The sequence below is a fragment of the Neofelis nebulosa genome, chromosome 12, assembly GCF_028018385.1.
Source record: "Neofelis nebulosa isolate mNeoNeb1 chromosome 12, mNeoNeb1.pri, whole genome shotgun sequence".
Lineage (NCBI taxonomy): Eukaryota > Metazoa > Chordata > Mammalia > Carnivora > Felidae > Neofelis > Neofelis nebulosa.
In genome coordinates, this window is record NC_080793.1 from 5,619,091 (window position 1) to 5,641,553 (window position 22,463).

The 22,463-nt window shown below is 45.8% G+C and overlaps 1 protein-coding gene across 5 annotated transcripts in view; it reads right to left on the bottom strand.

The window, feature by feature from the left end:
* The window catches only part of NUP214 (nucleoporin 214), a 97,133-nt gene that overhangs the window by 69,059 nt on the left and 5,611 nt on the right, over positions 1-22,463 (bottom strand). For 4 of the 5 annotated variants that reach the window (XM_058693789.1, XM_058693790.1, XM_058693791.1 and 1 more), the window contains exons 6-16: positions 21,270-21,333; positions 20,457-20,560; positions 18,673-18,779; positions 17,965-18,031; positions 14,297-14,423; positions 13,204-13,365; positions 8,517-8,961; positions 6,741-6,913; positions 4,334-4,431; positions 1,273-1,359; positions 916-1,065 (exon numbers count right to left, since the gene is read on the bottom strand). In XM_058693789.1, the coding sequence (XP_058549772.1) occupies positions 916-1,065; positions 1,273-1,359; positions 4,334-4,431; positions 6,741-6,913; positions 8,517-8,961; positions 13,204-13,365; positions 14,297-14,423; positions 17,965-18,031; positions 18,673-18,779; positions 20,457-20,560; positions 21,270-21,333 (1,584 nt within the window). The remainder of the gene's footprint in view (positions 1-915; positions 1,066-1,272; positions 1,360-4,333; positions 4,432-6,740; positions 6,914-8,516; positions 8,962-13,203; positions 13,366-14,296; positions 14,424-17,964; positions 18,032-18,672; positions 18,780-20,456; positions 20,561-21,269; positions 21,334-22,463) is intronic. The other variant, XM_058693788.1, reaches the window with a different exon arrangement.

Here is a 22,463-nt window from a genome sequence, read left to right on the forward strand (position 1 = left end):
AATACAAAAAAAATTGTGCCATTTCTAAGAAACAGAACTTTCTGCCTGGATCACGGAAGGTGGTGGTTCTCAGTTACCATGACACCCAGGTGTGAACGGTTAACAGTCACGCAAAGAAGAAATTCACTGCACGGAAAGAAAAATACCGATGCTCGCTTTTTAAAAATTAATCTTTTTCCTCATTGAAAACCCCACGCAGTCTATTGGCCAGAAACTCAGAGAAGGAGAAAAGCTATTGACAGCACCTACAGTCCTACTCCCTGAAGATAATCACTGCTGACTCCCTGCAGAGCTCTTCTCTTTCGAAACACGTCAAGGGCAGGGCCCTGGAGGCAGCCGCTCCGGGACTGGCATGTGGCAACTGGGTGGCTTTGGGCAAGTTATTTCACCTCGCTACCCGTCAGCCTCTTGACTTGCAAGAGAGACAGAGCAAGTGGCGCCTACCGAACAGGGCGGTTTGAGGATTCAGCAAGGTGACACACTGCCGGCACACGGTAACCAGGAATGGTAACACGGGAAATACTAGCAACAGCCAACACTTGATGTCTTTATACCGGACACGCCCTTCAACCTAACTCTTTGTTATAACCCAACAATTTACTACAAAATATGGGAAATTTTCAAATATACCTGAATTAGCAACCATAACGGATCTTTCCGGAATGCCCTGTAGGTGTCAACGGGGCAGAAACTGCTACCATTATTCCATTTTCTCAGTCTAAAACCTGGCATAGCTACGTTAACTTGCCCAAAGTCACACGATGAAGTGCTGAAGGTAGGATCTGGACTTTGGCACTCCTAGGCAAACTACTCGCCCTTCTAAAAGCCACCACCAGTGGTCCTCGCAGAATGAAGGACATACACCCACGGAGTGCTAGCAGAGCAACTTTTCCAAGTGCATCAGCAGGCACAGACCTCTGTGGTCTCTTTAATCTCCAGAAGGAAAGTGTGTAGGTCGTCAGATTCCGTTCGCAGAATCTTCATCTCCTCCGAAGTGCCCACTTGGAAACAAGCTTTGGAAGTGCGGGCTTTCAGCTCTCCCAACTCCTTCTGAAAGTGTGCGATCTGCAGAAGCCACAGAAGAGGAAGCCCCCCCTCAGTCTGAACGGCACGGCAGCACCGTCACCGCCCCTGCGCCCTGGCAAGCACGGCCCCCTGGGAGCACCACGGCCGGACGCCGGAACAAAAGGCTCGGGCGGGGTCTGCGCTCAGAGCCGCTCCCGTCTCACTGCCAGAGCTACAGCTGGGAAAAATCTGCAGGATCGACTTTACCTCCTCCCCGATTCCAGCCATCACAGGATCTGACTCTTTCCACGGATGGCCCTGCTTTTCCGTAACAGGAGGCTGAAGTGATTTTGCCTGAAACAGAAGGTGAAAGGTTGACAGGTGCACCCCCACCACACGTACCGATTCTTGAAGCCGCTGCTGCTTCGGCGCCTGCGCCCTCGTGATACAGTCACCGCTCCCTCGCTTGTTCTTCGAACCCATGCGACCGGGTACCTACTTGGTGTAAGGCACGTTCTAGACAGTGGAGAGAGGGGTGAACAAGACGGAGGAGGGCCCTACTCTCGTGGAACTTAACGTCTCTTGGGCCAAGACAGGTAAGAAGTAAACACTTCAGCTGGCGACAGTGACATGGCAAAAGAGAAAGGGGGTGCTTCTGGAGGTGAGATGGCCCAGAACGCCCTCACCGAGCACAGTCTCTGACCTGAACCCTGAGGTAGAGCAGACAGCTACGGGAAGTTCTGGGGGAAGCACCTTCCAGGCAGCGAGAAGAGCAAGCACAAAGAATGCGAGGCACGAAACACGTGTGGCATGCTGGGGGCAGAGAGTAAATGTGGGCACAGTGATGTCAGGGAGGAAGGTGGAGAGGGCAGGGGTGGGTCACGTACAACTAAAGCAAGGAGTCTGGATGTTTTTCTAAGTGCGCCGGGAAGCTTCTTAGAGTCCCAGGAGAGCTTATTCTTTGCTTTACGATTTTAAAAGATCCCTCCTGCTGTTAAATCGAGCACAGATATCAGTGAGAGGGAGAAGAAGTAGGGAGAGCAGTCAGGAGGGTAACGACGCAAGAGAGGACAATGGCCTGAAAGATGACATTAGCAGGAGCGACAGGGATGTGGATTTACATCACACACACACCCCACCAGAGCACAGATGACAAGTCCTTCCACTAGTAAGGACTAAGGGGAGGTTCTGTTCAATAGAGAAATCTAGAATGACTTCTCGGTTTGGAGCTTGAGCAAACGACCTGGAATGGTTGTGGGGGAGACAGAAATCAAGGATTCTGCCGTACGGACGTTAGAAGACATTACAGAGATGGCTTCTAGATTATTTGATATCTGCAACAATTAACAGAGAATTTTTAGACTGTGTGAGCAACCATTAAAACAGCAAACATTTATCTAGTAAATACCATGTGCCATGCACTACGCCTAACACTAGACCGGTCACCTGGGCGTTTACCATATGCCTGTATGGGTGCATGCCGTGGGCAGGACTGGGGCTGGTTGGGAAAAAGAAGCAAAAACCATGACTCCGGTCCTGAGGGCATGCAAATAATCAAGTGGGGAAAGTGACCTAAAATTCTCTTTAAGTCAAACCATAGAAATAAACGGAGGTGACAAATTATAAATCTAAATACGAAAAGTAAAATAATAAAGCTTTTAGAAAAACATAGGAAAGCGTGGGGCGCCTGGGTGGATCAGTCGGTTGAGCGTCCAACTTCAGCTTAGGTCATGATCTCACCGCTCGTGACTTTGAGCCCCGCGTCGGGCTCTGTGCCGACAGACTGGAGCCCGCAGCCTGCTTCCGATTCTGTGTCTCCCTCTCTCTGCCCCTCCCCTGCTTACAGTCTGTCTCTTTCTCTCAAAAATAAACGTTAAAAAAAAAAATTTAAAAAAAGCAACAACAACATAGGAAAGCTTTTGGACCTTGGAACCAGAAATGATTTCTAAAATAGAACACAAAGAGCACTCATCATAAAACAAAAGTTGATATACTGAACTGTACTAAGAACTATATTAAGTCATCAAAAGAAACCACAAATAGAATGAAGACAATTCAGAGTGAGAAAGTATCTGCATTATGTATGCGTGTATGTGCGTGTGTACCTGACAAGGAACTCTTACGAATCACTAAGACATACACCCCATAAAAGAAGATATTCAATTGGCCAAAACCATATGGAAAAAGGGCTCAGTTTTAGCGGTCATCAGGAAAATATTAATTAAAATCATAAAGTGCAACAATAAAAAAATGAAAAATACAAAGACTAGTGAGGATATGGACCAGCTGAACCGCTATATACTCGCGGTGGGAATTTACTAAAGAGAAATCTATGTATATTCTATGGCCCAGCAATTCCATTCCTAGGTGTACGCCCAACAGAAATGCATACGTATGTTCACCCAAAGACATCAACTACCATGGTCACAGCAACGCTATTCGCAATGACTTAAACCCGGAAGCTCTTCAGATGTGTCAAGGGTAGAATAAAGACTTGTAGCATAGCCACCCGATGAATTCCATACAGTCACAACAATATGCATCGATTTCACAAACATTATGTTTGTAAAACCAACTCAACATTATGTTGAGCCAAACACAAGAATACACGCTGTGTTAAAAGAAAGAAAGAAAGAAAGAAAGAAAGAAAGAAAGAAAAGAAAAGAAAAGAAAAGAAAAGAAAAGAAAAGAAAAGAAAAGAAAAGAATACCGTGTGAACCCATTTCAGAGAAGGTATGAACAGGCCAAACTAAGCTATGCTGTTAGAAGTCATAGCAGGGAGCTCCCTTGGGCCAGGAGAATGAGTAGAAGGGCATACATGAGGGAGAATTCTGGCATTCTGGTAATGTTCCATCTCTTCAACCGGGGGTTGGTTGCCAAGGTGAATTCAGCTGGTGTACGGGTGTATTTTTTTCCCCCATGTGTATTATGTATTAATAAAAAAGTGAAATAAACCAAAATCTTATGGAAAGACACAGAAACAGAGGACCCCGGATAGATTAGTCGGTTACTTTGGAAATGAGAAAAAAAAAAAATCAGGTGCTACAGTCCTTTCAGACATAAGGAGAATACAACAAAGTGACCAGCACAGCAGGGACAAGCTCAGGAACCAGAGAGCAGACAATGCTAAGGCTCTGGGGCTGAGATAAATGGCTTTTATGCGCACACATTACAAATGTTCAAGGTTCATGTTCTAGTATTTCCCGTCATGTAGTCCCGAGTACTATTTCAAAGATATGGATTCTAAAACACGAACACCCATTTATAATAAACACATACGACTGTTCGCATGAACAAACACGGCATTGTAAGCTGAGTTTCAACATACCTGGGGAGAGCCTGACTTTGCCACCGGAGGGGTTATCCTGGGTGACTTCTGTACCATTGAGGACACTGGGCCCGGGCTGCCCTGAGCAGACCGCCCTGCTGGAATAAGAAGGCCGTGAAAACAGCATTTCTTCCCATTCTTTCTCTCAGTGTATGTGTCCTTCACTCAACTCAAAAAAAAAAAAAAAAAAAAAAAAAAAAAAAAAAGCTTCCCAGTGCCCCTGGCCCCCCTCTTATGATTTCTGTTACTAAGAATGATGTCCACGGTTTTTATTAGCCTGTTCCAAGATAACTAAAAAACACGTATTACATTTTCGGACACGAAACTCTTTTATAAAGCGGATAAAACTGGAAGGTCTCTGAAAGTAGGCATGTGCATTTTCGTGCAGGCCCAGGAGGCTGGCCATTTGGCCCATCCTTACTCCCCGGAGGCACCTGCTGCACCTCTGAGAATGAGGAACAAAGTTTAAATAATCCCATCACCTTGTAAGAACTCGTAGGGTCTTCAGGACCCTCGAGGAAGCTCCTGGAAGCTTCTAGAACAAGCCTTGCTCTGCTTCACTTTAGACTCCCCTAGGGAGCATTTAGAAAACAAACACACCAAAAACTCACACCTAAACCTCACCTCCAGAGAGCCCGATTGAACTGTCAGGGAAGAGATCCCCCCGTGAGTCTAGCATGCTACTGAGGTTGCGATCCAGTAACCTAGGACCCTCCAAACTTTAAGAATTAAACAAGGGCAGGGGGCACCCGGCTGCCTCCATCGGGTGGAGCATGTGACTCTTGATCTTGGGGTGGTGAGTTCAAACCCCACATTGGGTGTGGAGTCTACTTAAAAATAAATGAAGTAAAATTAAAATTAAACTTAATTTAAAAATAAATAAAATTTTAAAAATCAATAAAATATAAAATAAAACAAAATAAAATAAAATAATGGCAATGGAAGGGCAGCGAGATGTGGGCGGTGAGCGGTGCGAAAGGAGACTGTAGACGCTCATCATGGTTCAAATCTTCTCTCCTACACTGAAAACAGATGTGAAAAGACTAAGGCAAGTCTCCTGAACTTTCTAGGTCTGTCTTTCAGAATCTGAGGGAAAGTCCTGGAATGAGGGGATTCTGGTAAACTCCATAAAGCAGCCTTCTCTCCTGAGCAACAGGTAAGAGAGAGGATTTCAGGAATTGGCGGCTCAACGCCTGCTCAGGATGTTACCAAGACGACATTATTCCTGACACTCAAACACCAAACGGCTACCCAAACATGTCTGGCTAGGTATTATCTCTGGCATTGGTGAAAATAACCCACACCTGGCCAACACCACCCTAACCACATAAGCAAGGAAACATGACGCATGTCAGGACAAAATGAGATCGTGCAATGCAATGCACATCACCTATGTGGTATTACCACCCCAAATGTTGAATTGGAATCTCGTCCTATAGAAACAATCGGGTTCAAATTGAGGGCCAGCTCCCTAACTATTGGCCTGACCTCTTCACGAACATCAATGCTAAGAAAGAGGAACAGGGCAAAGAAACGTGTGACACTAACGCTAAAGAGAGAAAACTAAAACAGAATACGTGTTCCTTGACTGGAGAGAAAAAAGCCCTAAAGAACACTATTGGGACAACCACGGAAGGGTCAACGTGGGCTACCGATCAGATTATTGTTCAATTTCCTGAGTGTGCTAATGTACCAGGTACCCTTGTATTTGAGAGATACACGCTTAACGTGTTTAGGCTTAACGTGTTTAGGGGTGAAGGGCCCGCGAAGAACTCTCCAACGTGTTAGGAAAAAAATACATGTTAAAAAATAAAGACACAAAGCAAACGGTGCAAAATGTTACCAAGCGTTGCCTTGGCGAAGGGCCCAGTTTTCATTACACAATTTATGCAACCTTTCTGCAGGATGAAAGAAAAAAAGAAAGGCCAGGCACGTCTGTTCATGGAGTTTTACCACGCACTTGGATTCAACTTGGTTATGGTAACTATCACCACTTACAACCTGCGTCCAGTAAACGTGCTTACAGTAGGGCTGGGTATGAAAACCCAAAGACAGTCATCAGGGGCGATAAGCTTCACAGCCACCACAGGCTTTTCCTCTTTCACGCCAACTCCACGAATTGTTCCGTAACTGCCCTTTGCGTCGGGCAGGCTGCACGGGAGGACAGATGCCACGCAATGAGACGCCGCCTCTGAATCGCCAAGTACACTTGGCTCCATGAGAAAGGTCAGAGGGCCGAGCGAGTCGAGGCCACTGCAATCCTCCCCAGAGTACGGGCATCACAGCACATTAGCGTGAGATACAGGAAGCAAGAAAAAATAATCCGGTCTGACTACGTGAGCTAGGATTCCTAACAAGTGAAACAGGCAAATGTAAGAACTCAGGGCTGATTTCCTTAAAATCATACCTGATGCCGAGGGAGAGACCGAGGACTTTGACGACACGGAGCTGGATGCCGAGAGGGGCGTGGGGTGGCTGAGAGGTCCGGAAGCAGCCGGCTTGGAGGCAGAGGGGAACGACAGCGTCGCAGGTGCAGCCTGGGAGCCGATGGCAGGGCTGGAGGGAGCCACGGCAGTGAACCTGAAACGGCGGTCCGACTGCATGAGGAGGGCCCGCACCGAGGCTCCTTCACACTGGTCCTGAGCATTGCTACCGAGGGACAACTTACCATCCCTATGCTTTTGCCTCTGTGAAACAGAAATGTGCGGCTCTTTCTTTTTTTTTTTTTTGTTTACGTATGTTTGAGAGACAGTGTGAGCAGGGGAGGGGCAGAGAGAGAGGGAGACACAGACTCTGAAGCAGGCTCCAGGCTCTGAGCTGTCAGCACAGAGCCCGACACGGGGCTCGAACTCACAAACTGAGATCGTGACGTGAGCGAAGTCGGACGCTTAACCAACTGGGCCACCCAGGCGCCGCAATGTTTGGCTATTTCTTATAAAAGGGGATCGCTCCAAGGAACCAATGATCTTCTGTGTATTCAGGAGCAAACCACTCAATGAAAATAAGTAGCAGTTGTCACCGGGCTGGTGGCGTGCCATGGTCATATAGTGGTTAGTACTCTGCGTTGTGAAAGTAAGTAGTAGTTAACATGAAGGAGAAATGAAGTTTATCAGGACATGAAATACTGATAAGTAAAAAAAGAGAGGCTGGGACTCCATTATTAGGAGAGACTGGTATTCTCCTTCTCCCAAGGAAATCACTGAGAACTCACTTTGGGCGATCACCTCCTCTGGGGAGTGAAAAAGACGAAAGGAGATCACTGTCTTTCGGATGCTTATGGGAATGGAAAATTAAGCTTTACCCACAGGGCAAAGTCTGTCAACAATCTAAACGTCCAGCATCAGATGACCGGCCATATAATTCACGGTACAGCGACAAAATGGAATATCAGGCAACTGTTAGGGTGAGGTGGCTGTGTGGTGACTTGATATTAACAGTGACAATGGCAGCAGCAGTGGTCACAGCCAGCACCACGTCCATGGCGACAAGAGGTAGCAGAGATGAGTGGGGGAGGGCTGGGAGCGTCACGAGGAACAAGGGATCACTTTCATCAAGGGGCTTTGCGTTCCAGTGGGGAGAACGCAGCCAGAGACAAAGTTAAATAACAGGATAGGAGTGAGCTGGGGTGGGGGGGACGTACATGGAAAGGAAAGTGAAGGATCATGCTAAGGAGTTTGGACAGTCTTCGAAGAACAATGAAAAGCCCCCGGTGACTGTCACGCAGGAGAGTCACCTGATGTGTGTACAACTTCACAGCTTACTGCGGTGGCTGTCAGAAAGCCGTTCAGAGAGTGAAGGGCGGACACAGGGGCAAAGGGCTATAAGAGATTCATTCCCCGCACAGGGTGTATGCTGTGTATGCTCCTCATTGCCTCATTTTGTAAAATAAGGAGTATCTCCTCCATTTTAAATCTGAAAAAAGCAAAAACGATCACTTAAATATAAACCTCTAATAACTTAAAAACAAGAGATTCTAAGAGACTCTTCTGGACTCTGTCCCCTGATTAAATGCAAACCTTTTATGTTGTTTGAATTTTTACCATTTGCAAGTATTACTTTGGAAGACAGGAAAAAAGAGGCAATCTATTCATTACTCCACTCACAATGACTATTCCCAGTGACTAACACGTGATATTTCCACGCACGCTCCAGCAGAACCACTCTTTCTTCAAGTGCTACTTACTTCTCACTAAGGTTGACCTTGACTGCAGAGGTCGAGGGTGGGAAGGAGGGCTTCATTCCTACGTTTGGAGCAGACGCACTTGGCATCGGTGTGCTTTCCAGGGTGGGCTTAAAACCCGATGATCCAAAGGAGAACGTGCTGGCGGATGGCACCATGGGAGAGGCCATAGGGGTGGACGCTACGGAGGCTTGAGAAGGAGGAGCAAAAGAGAAGGTAGATGTGCCAGAACCACTGGAATATGGAGGGGGCTCCCCTGTGGCAGAACCAGATGGCTTCAGGGACGAAGAACCAAAGGAGAACACAGTAGGGACTCCAACAGAAGGCAAAGAGAAGGTGGAAGGGGGAGTGGCCAGCGATGGAGGTGGACCAGAGCCTGGGGCCGCAGGGGCTGGAGCGTCGAGCTTCTGCGGGGCTTGAGAGGAGGTTGGAGTAGTGGGGGTACTCCCTGCAGTGAACAAAATGGAGAAAAAGGAAGGGAGAAATTAGCACCAAAATCATGGAAGTCCACATGACAGGGCTCGTGGCAGAATGAAGTCGGAGACACCTAGTTCAAGAGGAAAAAAAAAGAGAGAGAGAAAAGTGGGGTTGACAGACTTTCCGTAACAAATTTTCCACATGGGCAGATGAACAAAACTTTGAAGGGAGGGTGTCTGGGGGGCTCAGTCAGTTAAGAGGTAGACTCTTGATTTCAGCTCAGGCCATGATCTCACCGTCATGAGACTGAGCCCCATGTTGGGCCCCGCCCTGGGGGTGGAGCCTGCTTGGAATTCTTTCTCCCCCTCTCTTTCTAACCCCCCCCCAAATAAATAAACAAACTTAAAAAAAAAACAGTAAATTAAACAAAATAAACCAAAAACCCAACTTTGAAAGAAAAAGGAAACAAGGAAAGGCATTCGATTAACAGGACTTCATGGACACCCAGCTGAATCCCAGAGCAAGGGAAATGCATCTCTTAATGTTACAGTGAAAAACAAACTATTCAGCATTTCATCAACAATCAGGAGAAAACTTCAAGTCAGACTTCCACTCCCACTTCATAATAGTCCCTAAAAGCAAGTCCAGATAAATTAAAGATACCTACATATATAAACACACGTATATGTACATTTCAAAACCAAGGAGGCAAAAAGTCAGAAAAATTACTGACGGCCTAACAACTTATAATTTAGAAATGACCAAATAAAAACAAAAACAACAACAAACAAAAAAAAAAAAACCCACAAAGGAAAAGATTAGGATTTGACTGCCTAGGGGCACCTAAGTGTCTCAGTCGGTTAAGCGTCCAACTCTTGATCTAGGCTCAACTCAGGTCATGATATCGTGGTCTATGGGTTCAAGCCCAGCACAGAGCCTGCCTGGGATTCTGTCTCTCTCTCTGCCCCACCCCTGCCTGCTCACTCTCTCTCTCTCCCTCTCTCTCACAAAATAAATGAACAAACTTAAAAATATGTATATATTTGACTGTCTAAAGACAGTTACATAACTAAAAGGTAACTAAACAAAAAATCTGTAGCAAACGACAATGTTTTATATTTTTTAAAAAGCTCATACAAATTGTGATAAAGAAATTTCAAGACTCTGATATAATCCAGGAACCTAATTCGCAAAATAGTACATCACTGATCAATCTGCCTAATCAAAGAAATGCAAATGTAAATGAGGCCTATTTTTGATTGTTCTCTAAATGACCAAAATTTAAATATGTACAATCCCCTATGTTTGGAAGGGTAAAATAAACCTGAAACCTTTATCTCTAGGTACCTAACTGAGCACAATCTTTTAGAAAACACTTTAGCATCATGTCTCAAAAATCATAAAAAATGGGCTCAGTCATCCCACTTCTAAGAATAAAGCCTACAAAAATAACCTAAAATAGGAAAAAGACATTTAATGTCTTTTTACACAAATGGTAAAAGACGTCCAATGGAAGAGTAAGCAGTCGCTCTTTTCAAAGAATCAAAGATTAAGAATGTAGGAAACACAATTTAAATTAAAAATCTACACACTAATGATGTATATGATACTTTACAACTACAAAGAAAGATGTTTATGCAAAAACACTACAAGAGAAGACAGGTTTAAATCTTCTTCTATTTTCCAAACTTTCTATAAGGTAACACACTAAACTGCCAAATTAAACAACTCGGTAAGAAAGCAATATTTACTGCCCACACGTTTATATTAATGGGTCTTGATTCTGCCAAACTGAGATGGCCATTAATTTATCTTCACTACGTCAAAACGAAGACCCCAGGAAATTGTCACTTTAGCGGAAGCATAACGCAAATTTATTGTTACTACTTCTTTCACACAATAAAGACGGAATCGGCAACTGCAAGCTTCTCTGAAGACACAAACGTATACGTTGTTCAATGCCTCCGTGCACGTTCAGGAGACCTACGTGAAAAGTACGTGCCAGACCCGAAAGACACCAGAGGCACTGTTCTCCCTGAAAACAGAACCGAGCACATGCAAACCCTCGTGCATTTCTGATCATTCAACCCAGCATCCGCGGAGCGGCAGAATGGAAACGGACGGAACCGTTAATGCCTTCTGCACCCGCCACCTAGGCTTCAGCGACAGCTGCGGGCCACTCTCTCCCCCTTCGATGGCCCTCTTCCACTCATCTGGCTGTCCCCTGTGGATCAAGCGGGATGCAAGAGGGGGCTTTCTCTAGGAAAGGTGAACAGTAACACTGGCCTCCACTTGTGCTCGGGGGTTTAATGGGCTAGTAGCGAAGCCCTTCACACTGAACTGTGCTCAGAAACAGACGTCACCCTGCAGGCTCCCAACTTCCCAGGGTGCACTGCCTGTCACCAGCCCGCACAACTAAGTGTAGGTAGCCTGTGGTACTCATGAGCACTTCAGGCAAAACCCACTCAAGGGTGCCTGGGTACCTCAGTCTGTTAAGTGTCCGACTCTTGATTTTGGCTCAGGTCATGACCCCCCCCAGTTCATGAGTTCGAGCCCTGCATGGGGCTCTGTGCTGATAGTGCGGAGCCTGCTTGGGATTCTCTCTTTCTCTCTCTGCCCCTCCCCTGCTGGTACGTGCATGGGCGTTCTCTCTCTCTAAGATAAATAGATAAGCTTAAAAAAAACCCAAAAAACACTCAAAGAGCACACACACTATAAACAATGAGGTCCCCTGCTATCAGTCTATGTGTGGTGACCTGGTTTACTACTTGGGGACTCACTGCCAAGTGACAGGAGTCCAAGTGTCTTGAGTGGTTCTGTTTATGAACAACTCACTCTGCATCGGGAAGCAGCAAGAAAATACACTGTCCACCTTATCCACCCCGACTGGTCAACACGCTTTTTCTTAGATAGAGAATTGATCACACTATGCACTTCTTTAGCCAGAGAAGTCTTGAAAGTTATATATTCACAGAATTCAAAGAGAAGAGTGGTGAAATTCGACAATATGAAACACTCCCCCTTTAAAAAGTTTTATACTTCGTTCTCACAAGTGATACACTGTCACTGTGAAAAAGCTGAAAATACATATTAGTGTTTATATACGTGCATTTACATACATGAAGAATATGCCCCAAAATGCAGACTACGGCTATTGTTTGATGTCTGAGGGACTCTGTTCTCTTTTTTAATGTTTGTTTTTGAAAGACAGAGTATGAGCGAGGGAGGGGCAGAGAGAGGAAGACACGGAATCCAAAGCAGACCCCAGGCTCTGAGCTATCAACACAGAGCCCGATGTGGGGCTTGAACTGGATGCTTAACCAACTGGGCCACCCAGGCACCCCCATGTCTGAGGAACTCTTTTTCTTTTTTCTTTTTTTTTTCATGTTTATTATTTTTGAGAGAGAGAGAGAGACAGAGAGACAGAGAGAGACAGAGAGCAAGCAGGGAAGGGGCAGAGAGAGAGGGAGACACAGAATCAGAAGCAGGCTCCAGGCTCTGAACTGTCAGTGCAGAGCCCGATGCGGGGCTCGAACTCACAGACCGTGAGATCATGACCTGAGCTGTAGTTGGCCGCCCGACCGAGCCACCCAGGAGCCCCTGTCTGAGGAACTCTTAAGTGATTTTGTATTTTCTAATTTTTTGCCAATAAACGTATACTACTTAAGTAATATTTTCAAAGCGGGGGTGGGGGGGGGAACCTAAAGAAAATTAAATATGAACAAAAAGAAAACAAAATCCCATGTTCCCACCACCCAGATAAAAACCATTATTTAGATTTTAATATACACTTTTCTAGTATTTTCCCTAAATACGTATGTATATATGTTTTTTTCTCATAAGAAAGGAATCACAAAGCATATGGCACTTTTTCACAATATATTCCACTAGCTGTCAACAAATGCAACACCAGTAACAGTTACGTGACAGCCACTGCATGCACAATCACATATTTAATCCCTCGGATGAACGTCTTTAGGATTGAGACCTATAACACAGGGCGCTATAACAGGATATTGTTGCTAAATGACCTGATGGGATCCACTGGGCTGAGCTTCCCTTTCACCAAAGTCAAGGTCAGAGACTAAAGCTTGTGGGCAAGGGGAAGCAAGAATGCGCATGTGTTCAAGGAAAAGTCAGTCCCTGCCTCATGAAGACAGAACGAGCGGATGAACAGGACCACTACACATCCCCACACAGTTTTTACCCTTGGGAATAGTCCAGAACAAGCCCACGGTACTCCCCAACTTCCAGCACAGGAAGAGGCACGCACCTGACGACTTAGGCTGTCGCTCTCCTTCTAATGAGAGCCGCTCTGGCGTCTTGATGAGGGACCTGACCCCAGGATTTTGATTGATCATATAAAACGGACAAAGCACACCATCTGTTGAAAGCAACATAAGAACTGGGGCAGGAGGGAGAGTCTTCTCATCATCTGTTAAGAAAGAAAACAGAAGTGAAAAAAGAGCCAAGTCATGAAGGGCCTGGGTGGGAAGGGAAAGACCGCCCCAAGCAAGAAGGGGCTGAACAGACTCATCCCAACAGTAAAGCTCAAGCCCCCGTGTTCCGATTCATATCTGAACAGTCTCTCAGGCACCAACTCATTAAAGAGAGCTACTGTTCATTATTGCCCGCCCCTACCCTGCTGGACCCTGCAGGGCAGTTCTGGCAGTCCCGTGGCAGCCGCGACTGTCCCTAGGCTCCCGCGAGCTTTACAAGCGCGTCTCAGTGTTCACGATATTCCCCTGCCCAAGACTGGCATCTCTAGGAAGGGGCTGATCTAGCAGAAAAGTGACAGACTACAGACATTGGAAAACACACAGAAGGACGCAGAAAGGGGAGTCAAACTACTGTATACGTTCATTCACAGTTGAGTCATAAGCATACAGTTTGTCAGTGAAGACTGGAAAAGAATCAAAGTAAATGAGCTAGTAAGACCAAATAACCCGACTAGGGAAAGGAGAGGAACTCCGGTCTTCCACTGCCCTCGCACATTTCGCAGCACAGGAGCTCTGCCACGCTTCAGCCGGGGAGAAGACATACTCAGAGCACAGACTCAGGCCCGATTTGGAAGCCAAGTGCTTGAGGTGTCCATTCTAATCTGTGTCTTCAAACCAAGCGCTGCTACGGTTTGAAGTGCGCGCGCACACACACACACACACACACACACGCGGTCTGACTCGTCTTGTCAAAGAGTGTCCGTCAAGTTAGGCTAGTGTCATCACCAAACACTCTGTATCATTCAAGCGGAAATGGGCTACCAGAAGTTAAAAGTGCCCTGCAGCGTAGATTCTGTCACGAACCCACAGAATGGGATTTAAATACCAACCGTGATCAGAAACTAAACTACATCAGACCACACTTACTGATGGTGATCTCCACTTGGTTAGTATAGTCTATGGCAACTCCCATGGGTAGTGAGTCATCACTCTTGTCTGTTACAGGCAGTTCAGCTCGACTAGAATCCTCCAGGAGCCAAGATTCCCAATTAACCTGGAAGAAAGAAGCAGAAGGTGAAAATGCTGTGTTGGTAAGAGCTCTGCGTTGGTTCTCCTACCATTGTTCAAATAGAAGAGAAGGGAAAAAAAAAACTCTCGGTTTCGATTTCTTTGTTGACTAGAGTCGGAAATCTGGGAAGATGGCCTAAAAGCCATGAGCGTCCTAGCAAGTGAGGGGTTAATATTCCAAATCAACCTATCTGCCCCTGGTATACCAAGTCTCTGCCTCAGGAATAAATAACCACTATCACGAACACTTTCCGAGGGACCGTCCAACCCAACCAGGTAGATTCCGAAATATGGTGGGTGAATCTCATACCTGCACCAACCAGTCAGCAGCTGCCCCTGGAAATGTGGGACCAGGACCAGGACCTCCAGTTGATGGCTACTGCGGTCTTCCGCAAGGTGGCTAATAAAGCTGGCCACATGCTCTATGCTTGCTCATCCACGGAGACAGAAGCACCCTTAGTTCCTGTCTTCCCAGATCGCGGCATCACTTCCTCACACTGGTCCCCCTTCCTGCCTTTGGGGTCCTTGAGAAACCACTACGTCTTTCCCATAAACTGCCCTGTTGCTCCTGTCCACCTGAGTGGGCTGTATTCCTGCCAATAAATAACTTCTGATTTTTAAAAATCACATTTGTCTAACTTTCAGTTTTGACCCAAACTGGGCAGCATGAATCAAAGGGGAATAATAATGCTCCATGAATAACAGAAAAACAAAAAGCTGTTGAGGAAAGGGAACACAGTTGTACTCCATGACTTTGCACTGGTGTGAATATCAGTCACGTTCATAATAATGTAAACAAAATTGATGTCAACTTTGAAAAACAATCTACACACAAAATAAAGAAGACTTGGGGCGGCTGCGTGGCTCAGTCGGTCAAGCGTCCGACTCTTGGTTTTGGCTCGGGTCGTGACCTCACAGTTTGTGAGTTTGAGCCCGGCATTAGGTTCTGCACCGACAGTGTGGACCCTGCTTGGGATTCTCTTCCTCTTTCTGCCTCTCCCCCGCTCATGTTCTCCCTCTCTCAAGATAAACTTAAAAAAAAAATTTTCAAAATAAAGAAGACTTGATAATCACTACGGAACAGAATGCAAACAATACCAATTTTGATTTTACCAAAGACGAGCCACAGAATGCCAAGAGCTGGAAGGCAGGAGTGGGGGAAGGTGTGCTGAACGCAAGGGTTGGGAAGAAGGTATTCCTCCCACAAAGTGCAAGGTCAGAGAACTTCACCGTGTATGGTGATGTCATGAGAAATGAAGGTAAAAAAATGTTACTTATAGTTGCAGAGCCAGCCAACAGAAGAAACTACAATAGGACTGTAACCCTAGTAAGGGAAGGACAAAGATTTCAGGGCCTCAAGTGAGCTATATCCTCACCTGCCACAACAGCCAAGAAGGTCTAAAATTAATAATCACTATCTAGTGATAAGGCAGAGTATTACTTAGGGATAAGGAGGTTAGCTTTTAAGAGAAAAACATGCTACAAGTTTGAAAAAAAAAAAAAAGTCCTCTAAACAGGACTGGATAAGGACAGGGTAGGGCAGGGGTGACTTTTTTCGTTTATAAACCCTTTTCTAGAATTTGATTTTTTTTTTTTTTTTAATTTTTTTTCAACATTTTTTATTTATTTTTGGGACAGAGAGAGACAGAGCATGAATGGGGGAGGGGCAGAGAGAGAGGGAGACACAGAATCAGAAACAGGCTCCAGGCTCCGAGCCATCAGCCCAGAGCCTGACGCGGGGCTCGAACTCACGGACCGCGAGATCGTGACCTGGCTGAAGTCGGACGCTTAACCGACTGCGCCACCCAGGCGCCCCTAGAATTTGATTTTTTAACCACGTACATAAACTGTCTTGATAAGAAACAAAAACATAAGTATATTTAAAGGGTGTTGGGACATAAAATCGTGATATTAAGAAACTGTCACTGAAATCGATCAAAGACTTCAGAGGAGGCTGCTGCATTCAGCCTGTGACCCCCAAGTGCCCCACCCTAGACGCCACGAGAGCCACACACTGGACCACCTGGCCATGTGGACAATGATGGGTAAATACTGACCGGTTGGCGAGAAATATGTATCTGTGTGTGGGGTGCACGAGACATTTTTCAACTCAAGGTTCAGGATGCCTGGGTGGCTCAGTCGGTTAAGCGTCCACCTCTTGATTTCGGCTCAGGTCATGATCTCGCAGTTCACGGGTTCAAGCCCTGTGTTGGGCTCTGCACTGACCGTGCAGAGCTGGCTTGGGATTCTCTCTCCCTCTCTCTGCCCCTCCCCTGCTCATGCGCTCTCTCTCTCAAAATAAATGAATCAAACTTAAAAAAAAAAAGTTTTTCTTTAAAATTCCAGGCGCCAGTTTCAAGAAAACTTTTCCGTTTCAGCACATCTCCTCTGTGGTGACTCCGCGTAAGCCACCACAGTTTTGGATGGCATCACAACCACCTCAGCCTACCTCGTTCATCTGCAAGGAGGACGAAATGCAAGAAAGGAGGTGGGCACTTACTTGCATGGGTGCTTTTAGCTTTCTGGTGGTGTTTCAAAGTGAAACAACATATTTCTTTTTTTTTTTTAATTTAATTTTGTAATGTTTATTAATTTCTGAGAGAGAAAGAGAGAGAAAAAGAGAGAAAGTGTGAGTGGGGGAAGGGCAGAGAGAGAGAGAGAGAAAGAGAGAGAGAGACAGATTCCGAAGCAGGCTCCAGGCTCTGAGCCTTCTGCCCAGAGCCCGACACGGGGCTCGAACTCCTGAATGGTGAGACCAGGACCTGAGCCGAAGTTGGACGTTCAAACGATTGAGCCTCCCAGGTGTCTCCCTTTTTAAAAACTTTTAAAAATGTATTTTTTTTGAGAGACAGAACACAGCAAGGGAGGGGCAGAAAGAGAGGGAAACACGGACACACAGAATCTGAAGCGGGCTCCAGCCTCTAAGCCGTCAGCACAGAGCCCCACGCAGGGCTCGATGCGGGGCTCGAACCCATGCCCCCCCCACACCACAAGATCGTAAGCTGAGCCGAAATTGGCAGAAATCGGAAGCTGACCGACTGAGCCACCTAGGCGGCCCCAAAGTGAAACAAAATATTCCTGACGAGTCACAATTTGGTATGATCTGCATGTTTCTCTCCATTAATCAAGGATGGGTTATATAGCTGACTGAATGAAGGGGCAGGTTCAAGCAAGAGCGAAAAAATAAAGGTGATAAAACAAAACAAGGCAGAAAAACCTCCTACATCCAGGCGTGCTCCCGTTGACAGCAGACCTCATCGTACGTTTCCACAGATCAAGAGTGGATCCAGAAAGGACAGAAGGGCTTTGGCTGACAGTGGAGTCTGAAACCCACATGTGTCCATTGTGACATCTCAGCCACCTGGCCCGAGGCGCTCGGTCACATCAGCGAGGCGTCAGCTTTGCTGTCACCCGGGAACTCATTCAAAGGGACGTGGCTTCATCTAAACCTTCACCATAGTTTTAACTCCCTCCAGAGTCTTTCTCAGAAAAGTATCACGGAGAAGCGACAAGCGAGTGAAATTTACCTGATCTGTTTGTCGAGCAAGGATACTGACTTCTGTTGAAGCTGCGGATGCTGCCAGCACTAAGTCCCTTGGAAGAATAAAAGCGGAAGGCCATTAAACTAAAACACAGCAACAGTTCTAACCCGACTAGAGCCTGAGGTAGCGTCCATGAGGACTTCCTCAAGACGTCAAGGAGGAAGGTGGTTTCCTACGTGGCTGAAGAGAGGGGAGAAGATTTTTAGATACAAAGCTTAACCTCTTAGTTCACCGGATAAAGCTCTGGAGAGCCGGCCAACTGCCTGACCATTTCCGAGAGACATGACAAAATCAGGTCGGAATTTCCAATAAATCTATCGCCCTGTCAACAGAATAATCTGGTGAAATTCCGGACAGAAGCTTTGCTTCAAGCTATCTACCTTTCAAGAGGAAGCCCTTTGCTCTGAGGGAAATTTTTAATATGTTCCTTACATATCAGTATCGTCGTCAAGTCATCACCGGGGTTATTGAGAAAACGGGGTTTTTAGGATCAGTGAGTATTCGATGGAGATAATTCAAGATTGGGGAAACAGGAGTCAGAGAGACATTATCCAACATCAGAGGAAAATATGTGTGGGGCACCTCGACTCTCCATTCTCCTTTCCTACAGAAAAGAGTTTCAACGTGGGAACCAAGTGGTTCAGGTGGGACCCGACAGAGAGAGGAGGAACCCTTCTCGGGCTCTCGGCTCACCATTCTTCGATGTAACTGAGGTAGTAATGGTGTTTCCTCTCCGTGCAGCTACCATAGCAGGGCTCCATAAAGTTCACAAATATCTCTGGGTGCTTTTCTTCTTTTTTCTACCAGAAACAAAAGGAGAAAAAAAAAAAAAAAACGTGCACTTTTTCTTTCATTCTACACAGTTAAGGATCACAAAAAACAAAACCATTTAAGTTTTATGAAAAAGTTCACCCAAAAATCTATGTCCAAGTCCACAGGCACGATATAAAGGCAGAGTGGAGTAGTACAAGGCACGGGAATGGTGGCCACTGAACCGAACTGTATATACGCTGTTCTGTCACTTTCTGGTTGTGGGCCAGGCACGGACAGATCCCGCAGCCTCTCTGATACCGTTTTCTTATGCACGTAGTGGGCCTGTGGAACTCACTTCACTGCCGTCAAAGGCGGTTTTAAGTGTGAAACAAAATGACACATATAAAGCTTCTAGCCCAGGACACGGAACCCAAGAATCAATAAATGCCAGAGCTGGTATTCTCCCTGGGAACAGAACATCTTAACGGGCTCTTCAAATAAGGACTTCATCTGGGGCAACTGGGAGTCACGCTGGTGGCAGGAATGGAAACTGCTGTAGCTTTTCTAGAAGATCCTTTGGCAATGTTTTCAAAACCTTAGCAACAAGAGCATATATCACTGAACCAAATTCTCTTCCAGGTATTTATCCTACAAGATAAACACAATCACATAAAATGTACACCAAAGGACGTATCGTGGTATTCCTTAAAACAGGAAAACTGAAAACCACCTGAGGATCCAGGAGAAGAAGAGCTAAATAAATCATCTGTCCAAAAAGCCAAATATAGACGGTATTCAAGGACTTCAAAAGATGCTTACGATTTACCACTGAAACAAGGCTGTGAAACAGGTCTAGTGCGACTCCCACTTCTGTTATATTTAGACATTTATTTATGTAGTTTTAAATGTTTTTACGGACTTTGAAAACCAGTACTGATTGGAAAGTATATGCGCTGCCTCATTTGTCTTTTTTTAAATGTCCCCGCAACGTAGTCACATTTTGTAGATCTTGTTATTAATGTTCTTCCCGGTTTTCAAAATGACTCACTCCCTCAGGTCATTCCATTCTCGCTCAAAGGGCTCCTCCTCAGAGGCCTTCCTCGCGCACCCAGTCTGAACTGCAACCCCGTCATTATCCGCCCGAACCCTTCGCTGTTCCCTCCTTCACCCTTGTCATTCCCTGACCTGCACTTCTTTACTATGACTAACACACTCGTTAGAAATAGAAGACCCACAAAAGCAAGGACTCTGCCTCAGTCACCACGGTATTCTCAGCTTTAAAGCAGTGCCTAGCACCCTGCAGGCATCTGATAAACATCTGGTTAAGTATAAACAAGTGGAAGAATTTTAAAAATCAAGGTATTTTCTTGCTTTTCTAAAATATCTTTATCGGCTGCTCCTGAGGCCAAGACCACACTTATGTTAGCTAACTTGACAATCAATCAATCAATCAAATACCCTTATCAGGTTAACACCTACCAGGACTCATAGTTTACAATGTAAGCGAAAGCAAGCTTTATGATTTTCTTCGCTTTACGACTAAACGGTAGATTATGCTGTAAGAAGACACCATCATTTTGGCCCCCACGGCCCGTGGTGCCAAGTTTTATGCCTGAAGTCGTACCACCGTTGCCAGCAAAAGGAAGCTGGAGCCCAAGCCTTAACCTTTACTAGAAGACCTCTGTGGCTGCCAAAGAACAAAGACGTCCCTTTCACAAACGTACCGGGAGGAGAGCCATCACCACATCTGGAGAAGTTTCCAGGGTCCCATCTGCAGCAGCATATACGATTGTGAAGACGTAAGTACCGATCCACAGCACATCCAGAACTGAAATACACACACTCTGATAAAGCATCTCACTTTGGGAAGAGCTCCTGCGTGTTAAAAAATTAACAGCCCATGGATAAAAAAGTCAGAGGACTATAGTTTTGACAAAGGTCCGGATTTTACTGACTAAATATAATTCACAGATACAAAGATGCAGGAAGCCCAAATCCATCCCAAAGTGGGATTTTTTTTTTTTCCTGGTGGATTATGATCAGGGCAAATTTTGAAAGAATCCTAGTAACAAGTCAGGATCCATATACTATCATGTACCATGAGACACGGGTGTCTACCAGAGGACTGCTGTTGTGCTGACTTAACTGGCCAATGATGATAACGAGAGTATTCATGCAGGAGGCACTAACACTTCCCTGGGCGGGTGTATAGATACATCACGTGATCTGACATTTCTGTAATACAGTGTCACCTCGTGACAGGCTGGCCCCGTAAGAAAAGCAGATGGGTGGGGCGCCTGAGTGGCTCAGTCGGTTGAGCATCCGACTTCGGCTCAGGTCACGATCTCACGGTTCGTGAGTTCGAGCCCTGCGTCGGGCTCTATGCTGACAGCTTGGAGCCTGGAGCCTGCTTCGGATTCTGTGTCTCCCTCTCTCCCTGCCCCTAACCCACTTACATTCTGTCTCTCTCAAAAATAAATAAACATTAAAAAATTAAAAAAAAAAAAAAAAAAAGAAAAGAAAAGCAGATGGGTTACCTCTGACAGGATGATCTGACTCATAAAACGGAGGACAAGGAATGACTTTTTTCTCCTGCAAAGTCTGAAAGAGATTTGGGGTGGGGGGTGGGGGGAAGAGTGTCAAATGAAACACACATGAGCCGCTGAAACTCCGTCAAATCCAGCATGTTCCCCAGAAACCACTATGTTTCATGTTCCCAGCCAGGAGACAGCACAGGGAAGAGGAAATGCCTACATCCAGCACCCCAACCTACAGAAATCTCTCAAGAATGCGTGCAGGCGTAGAGGGAGGATGCGCAAGGCAACACCATTTATGGCAGCAAAGCCACCCACGCTGACACAGACAGCCAGCAATAGCGGGACAGGGGAGTAAATTATGGCGCGTCCACAGAGCGGACTACTATCCAGCCGTTCCAAAGAATGAAGTAGCTCCACGGATCAAGAGTTAGAAGAAGGATTCTGAAAATGATTACATTTAAAACAAAAAAGGCAAAGAGCAAGCCCATAAAATTAAGCCAATCCTATTATCCTTTTACAAGCTAACGCCCTGAAGGAATATATACCAACTTTCAGATAACAACTTTCTGCGATAACCTAAGAAGTAAACCCTCAACCTCAAACTCAGACATCCACTGCTATCACACCCCATAGAGAAGGGATCTCAAGGAGGAATTCACAGCAACACAGGTCTCAGCACTGCCTACGAACGCCTCCTTGCCATCCACGCTCGACCCAAAATATATGGATTCTTTGCCAAAATTATACTGCAGAGTATCTGTGAATATTATCCCAGGAAGACCACAGGGAGGGGGTGACAGAGTGACAGGAGCATCCATTCTCTAGTTTCTATAATTAGAGAAACTGAACCTTTAAGATGGACTCAGCTAGCTGACAAATAATGCTATCACCGTTTTGATGGAACGTTCTTATAGAATGTACTGGGAAAGTAAAGCCAGGGAACACCGTGTAGCGTTATTATCAGTGTGTACAATAGATGTATAATGCATCTACACGCAGACTATTTGTAAAAGCATCCAGAAAAGTCTGGAGGCTACCGCTAAAGAAAACAGAGTATGCTTCTGGAAAGACTATGGGACAGACAGGAAGAGTTCCCCTCTTTCCTGCTTGCTTGTGTACTGATGAATTTGTCGTAACGAGCATGAATCACATTTTGACAAAGAACCACCAGCGAGACCCCAAACTACCCACCAA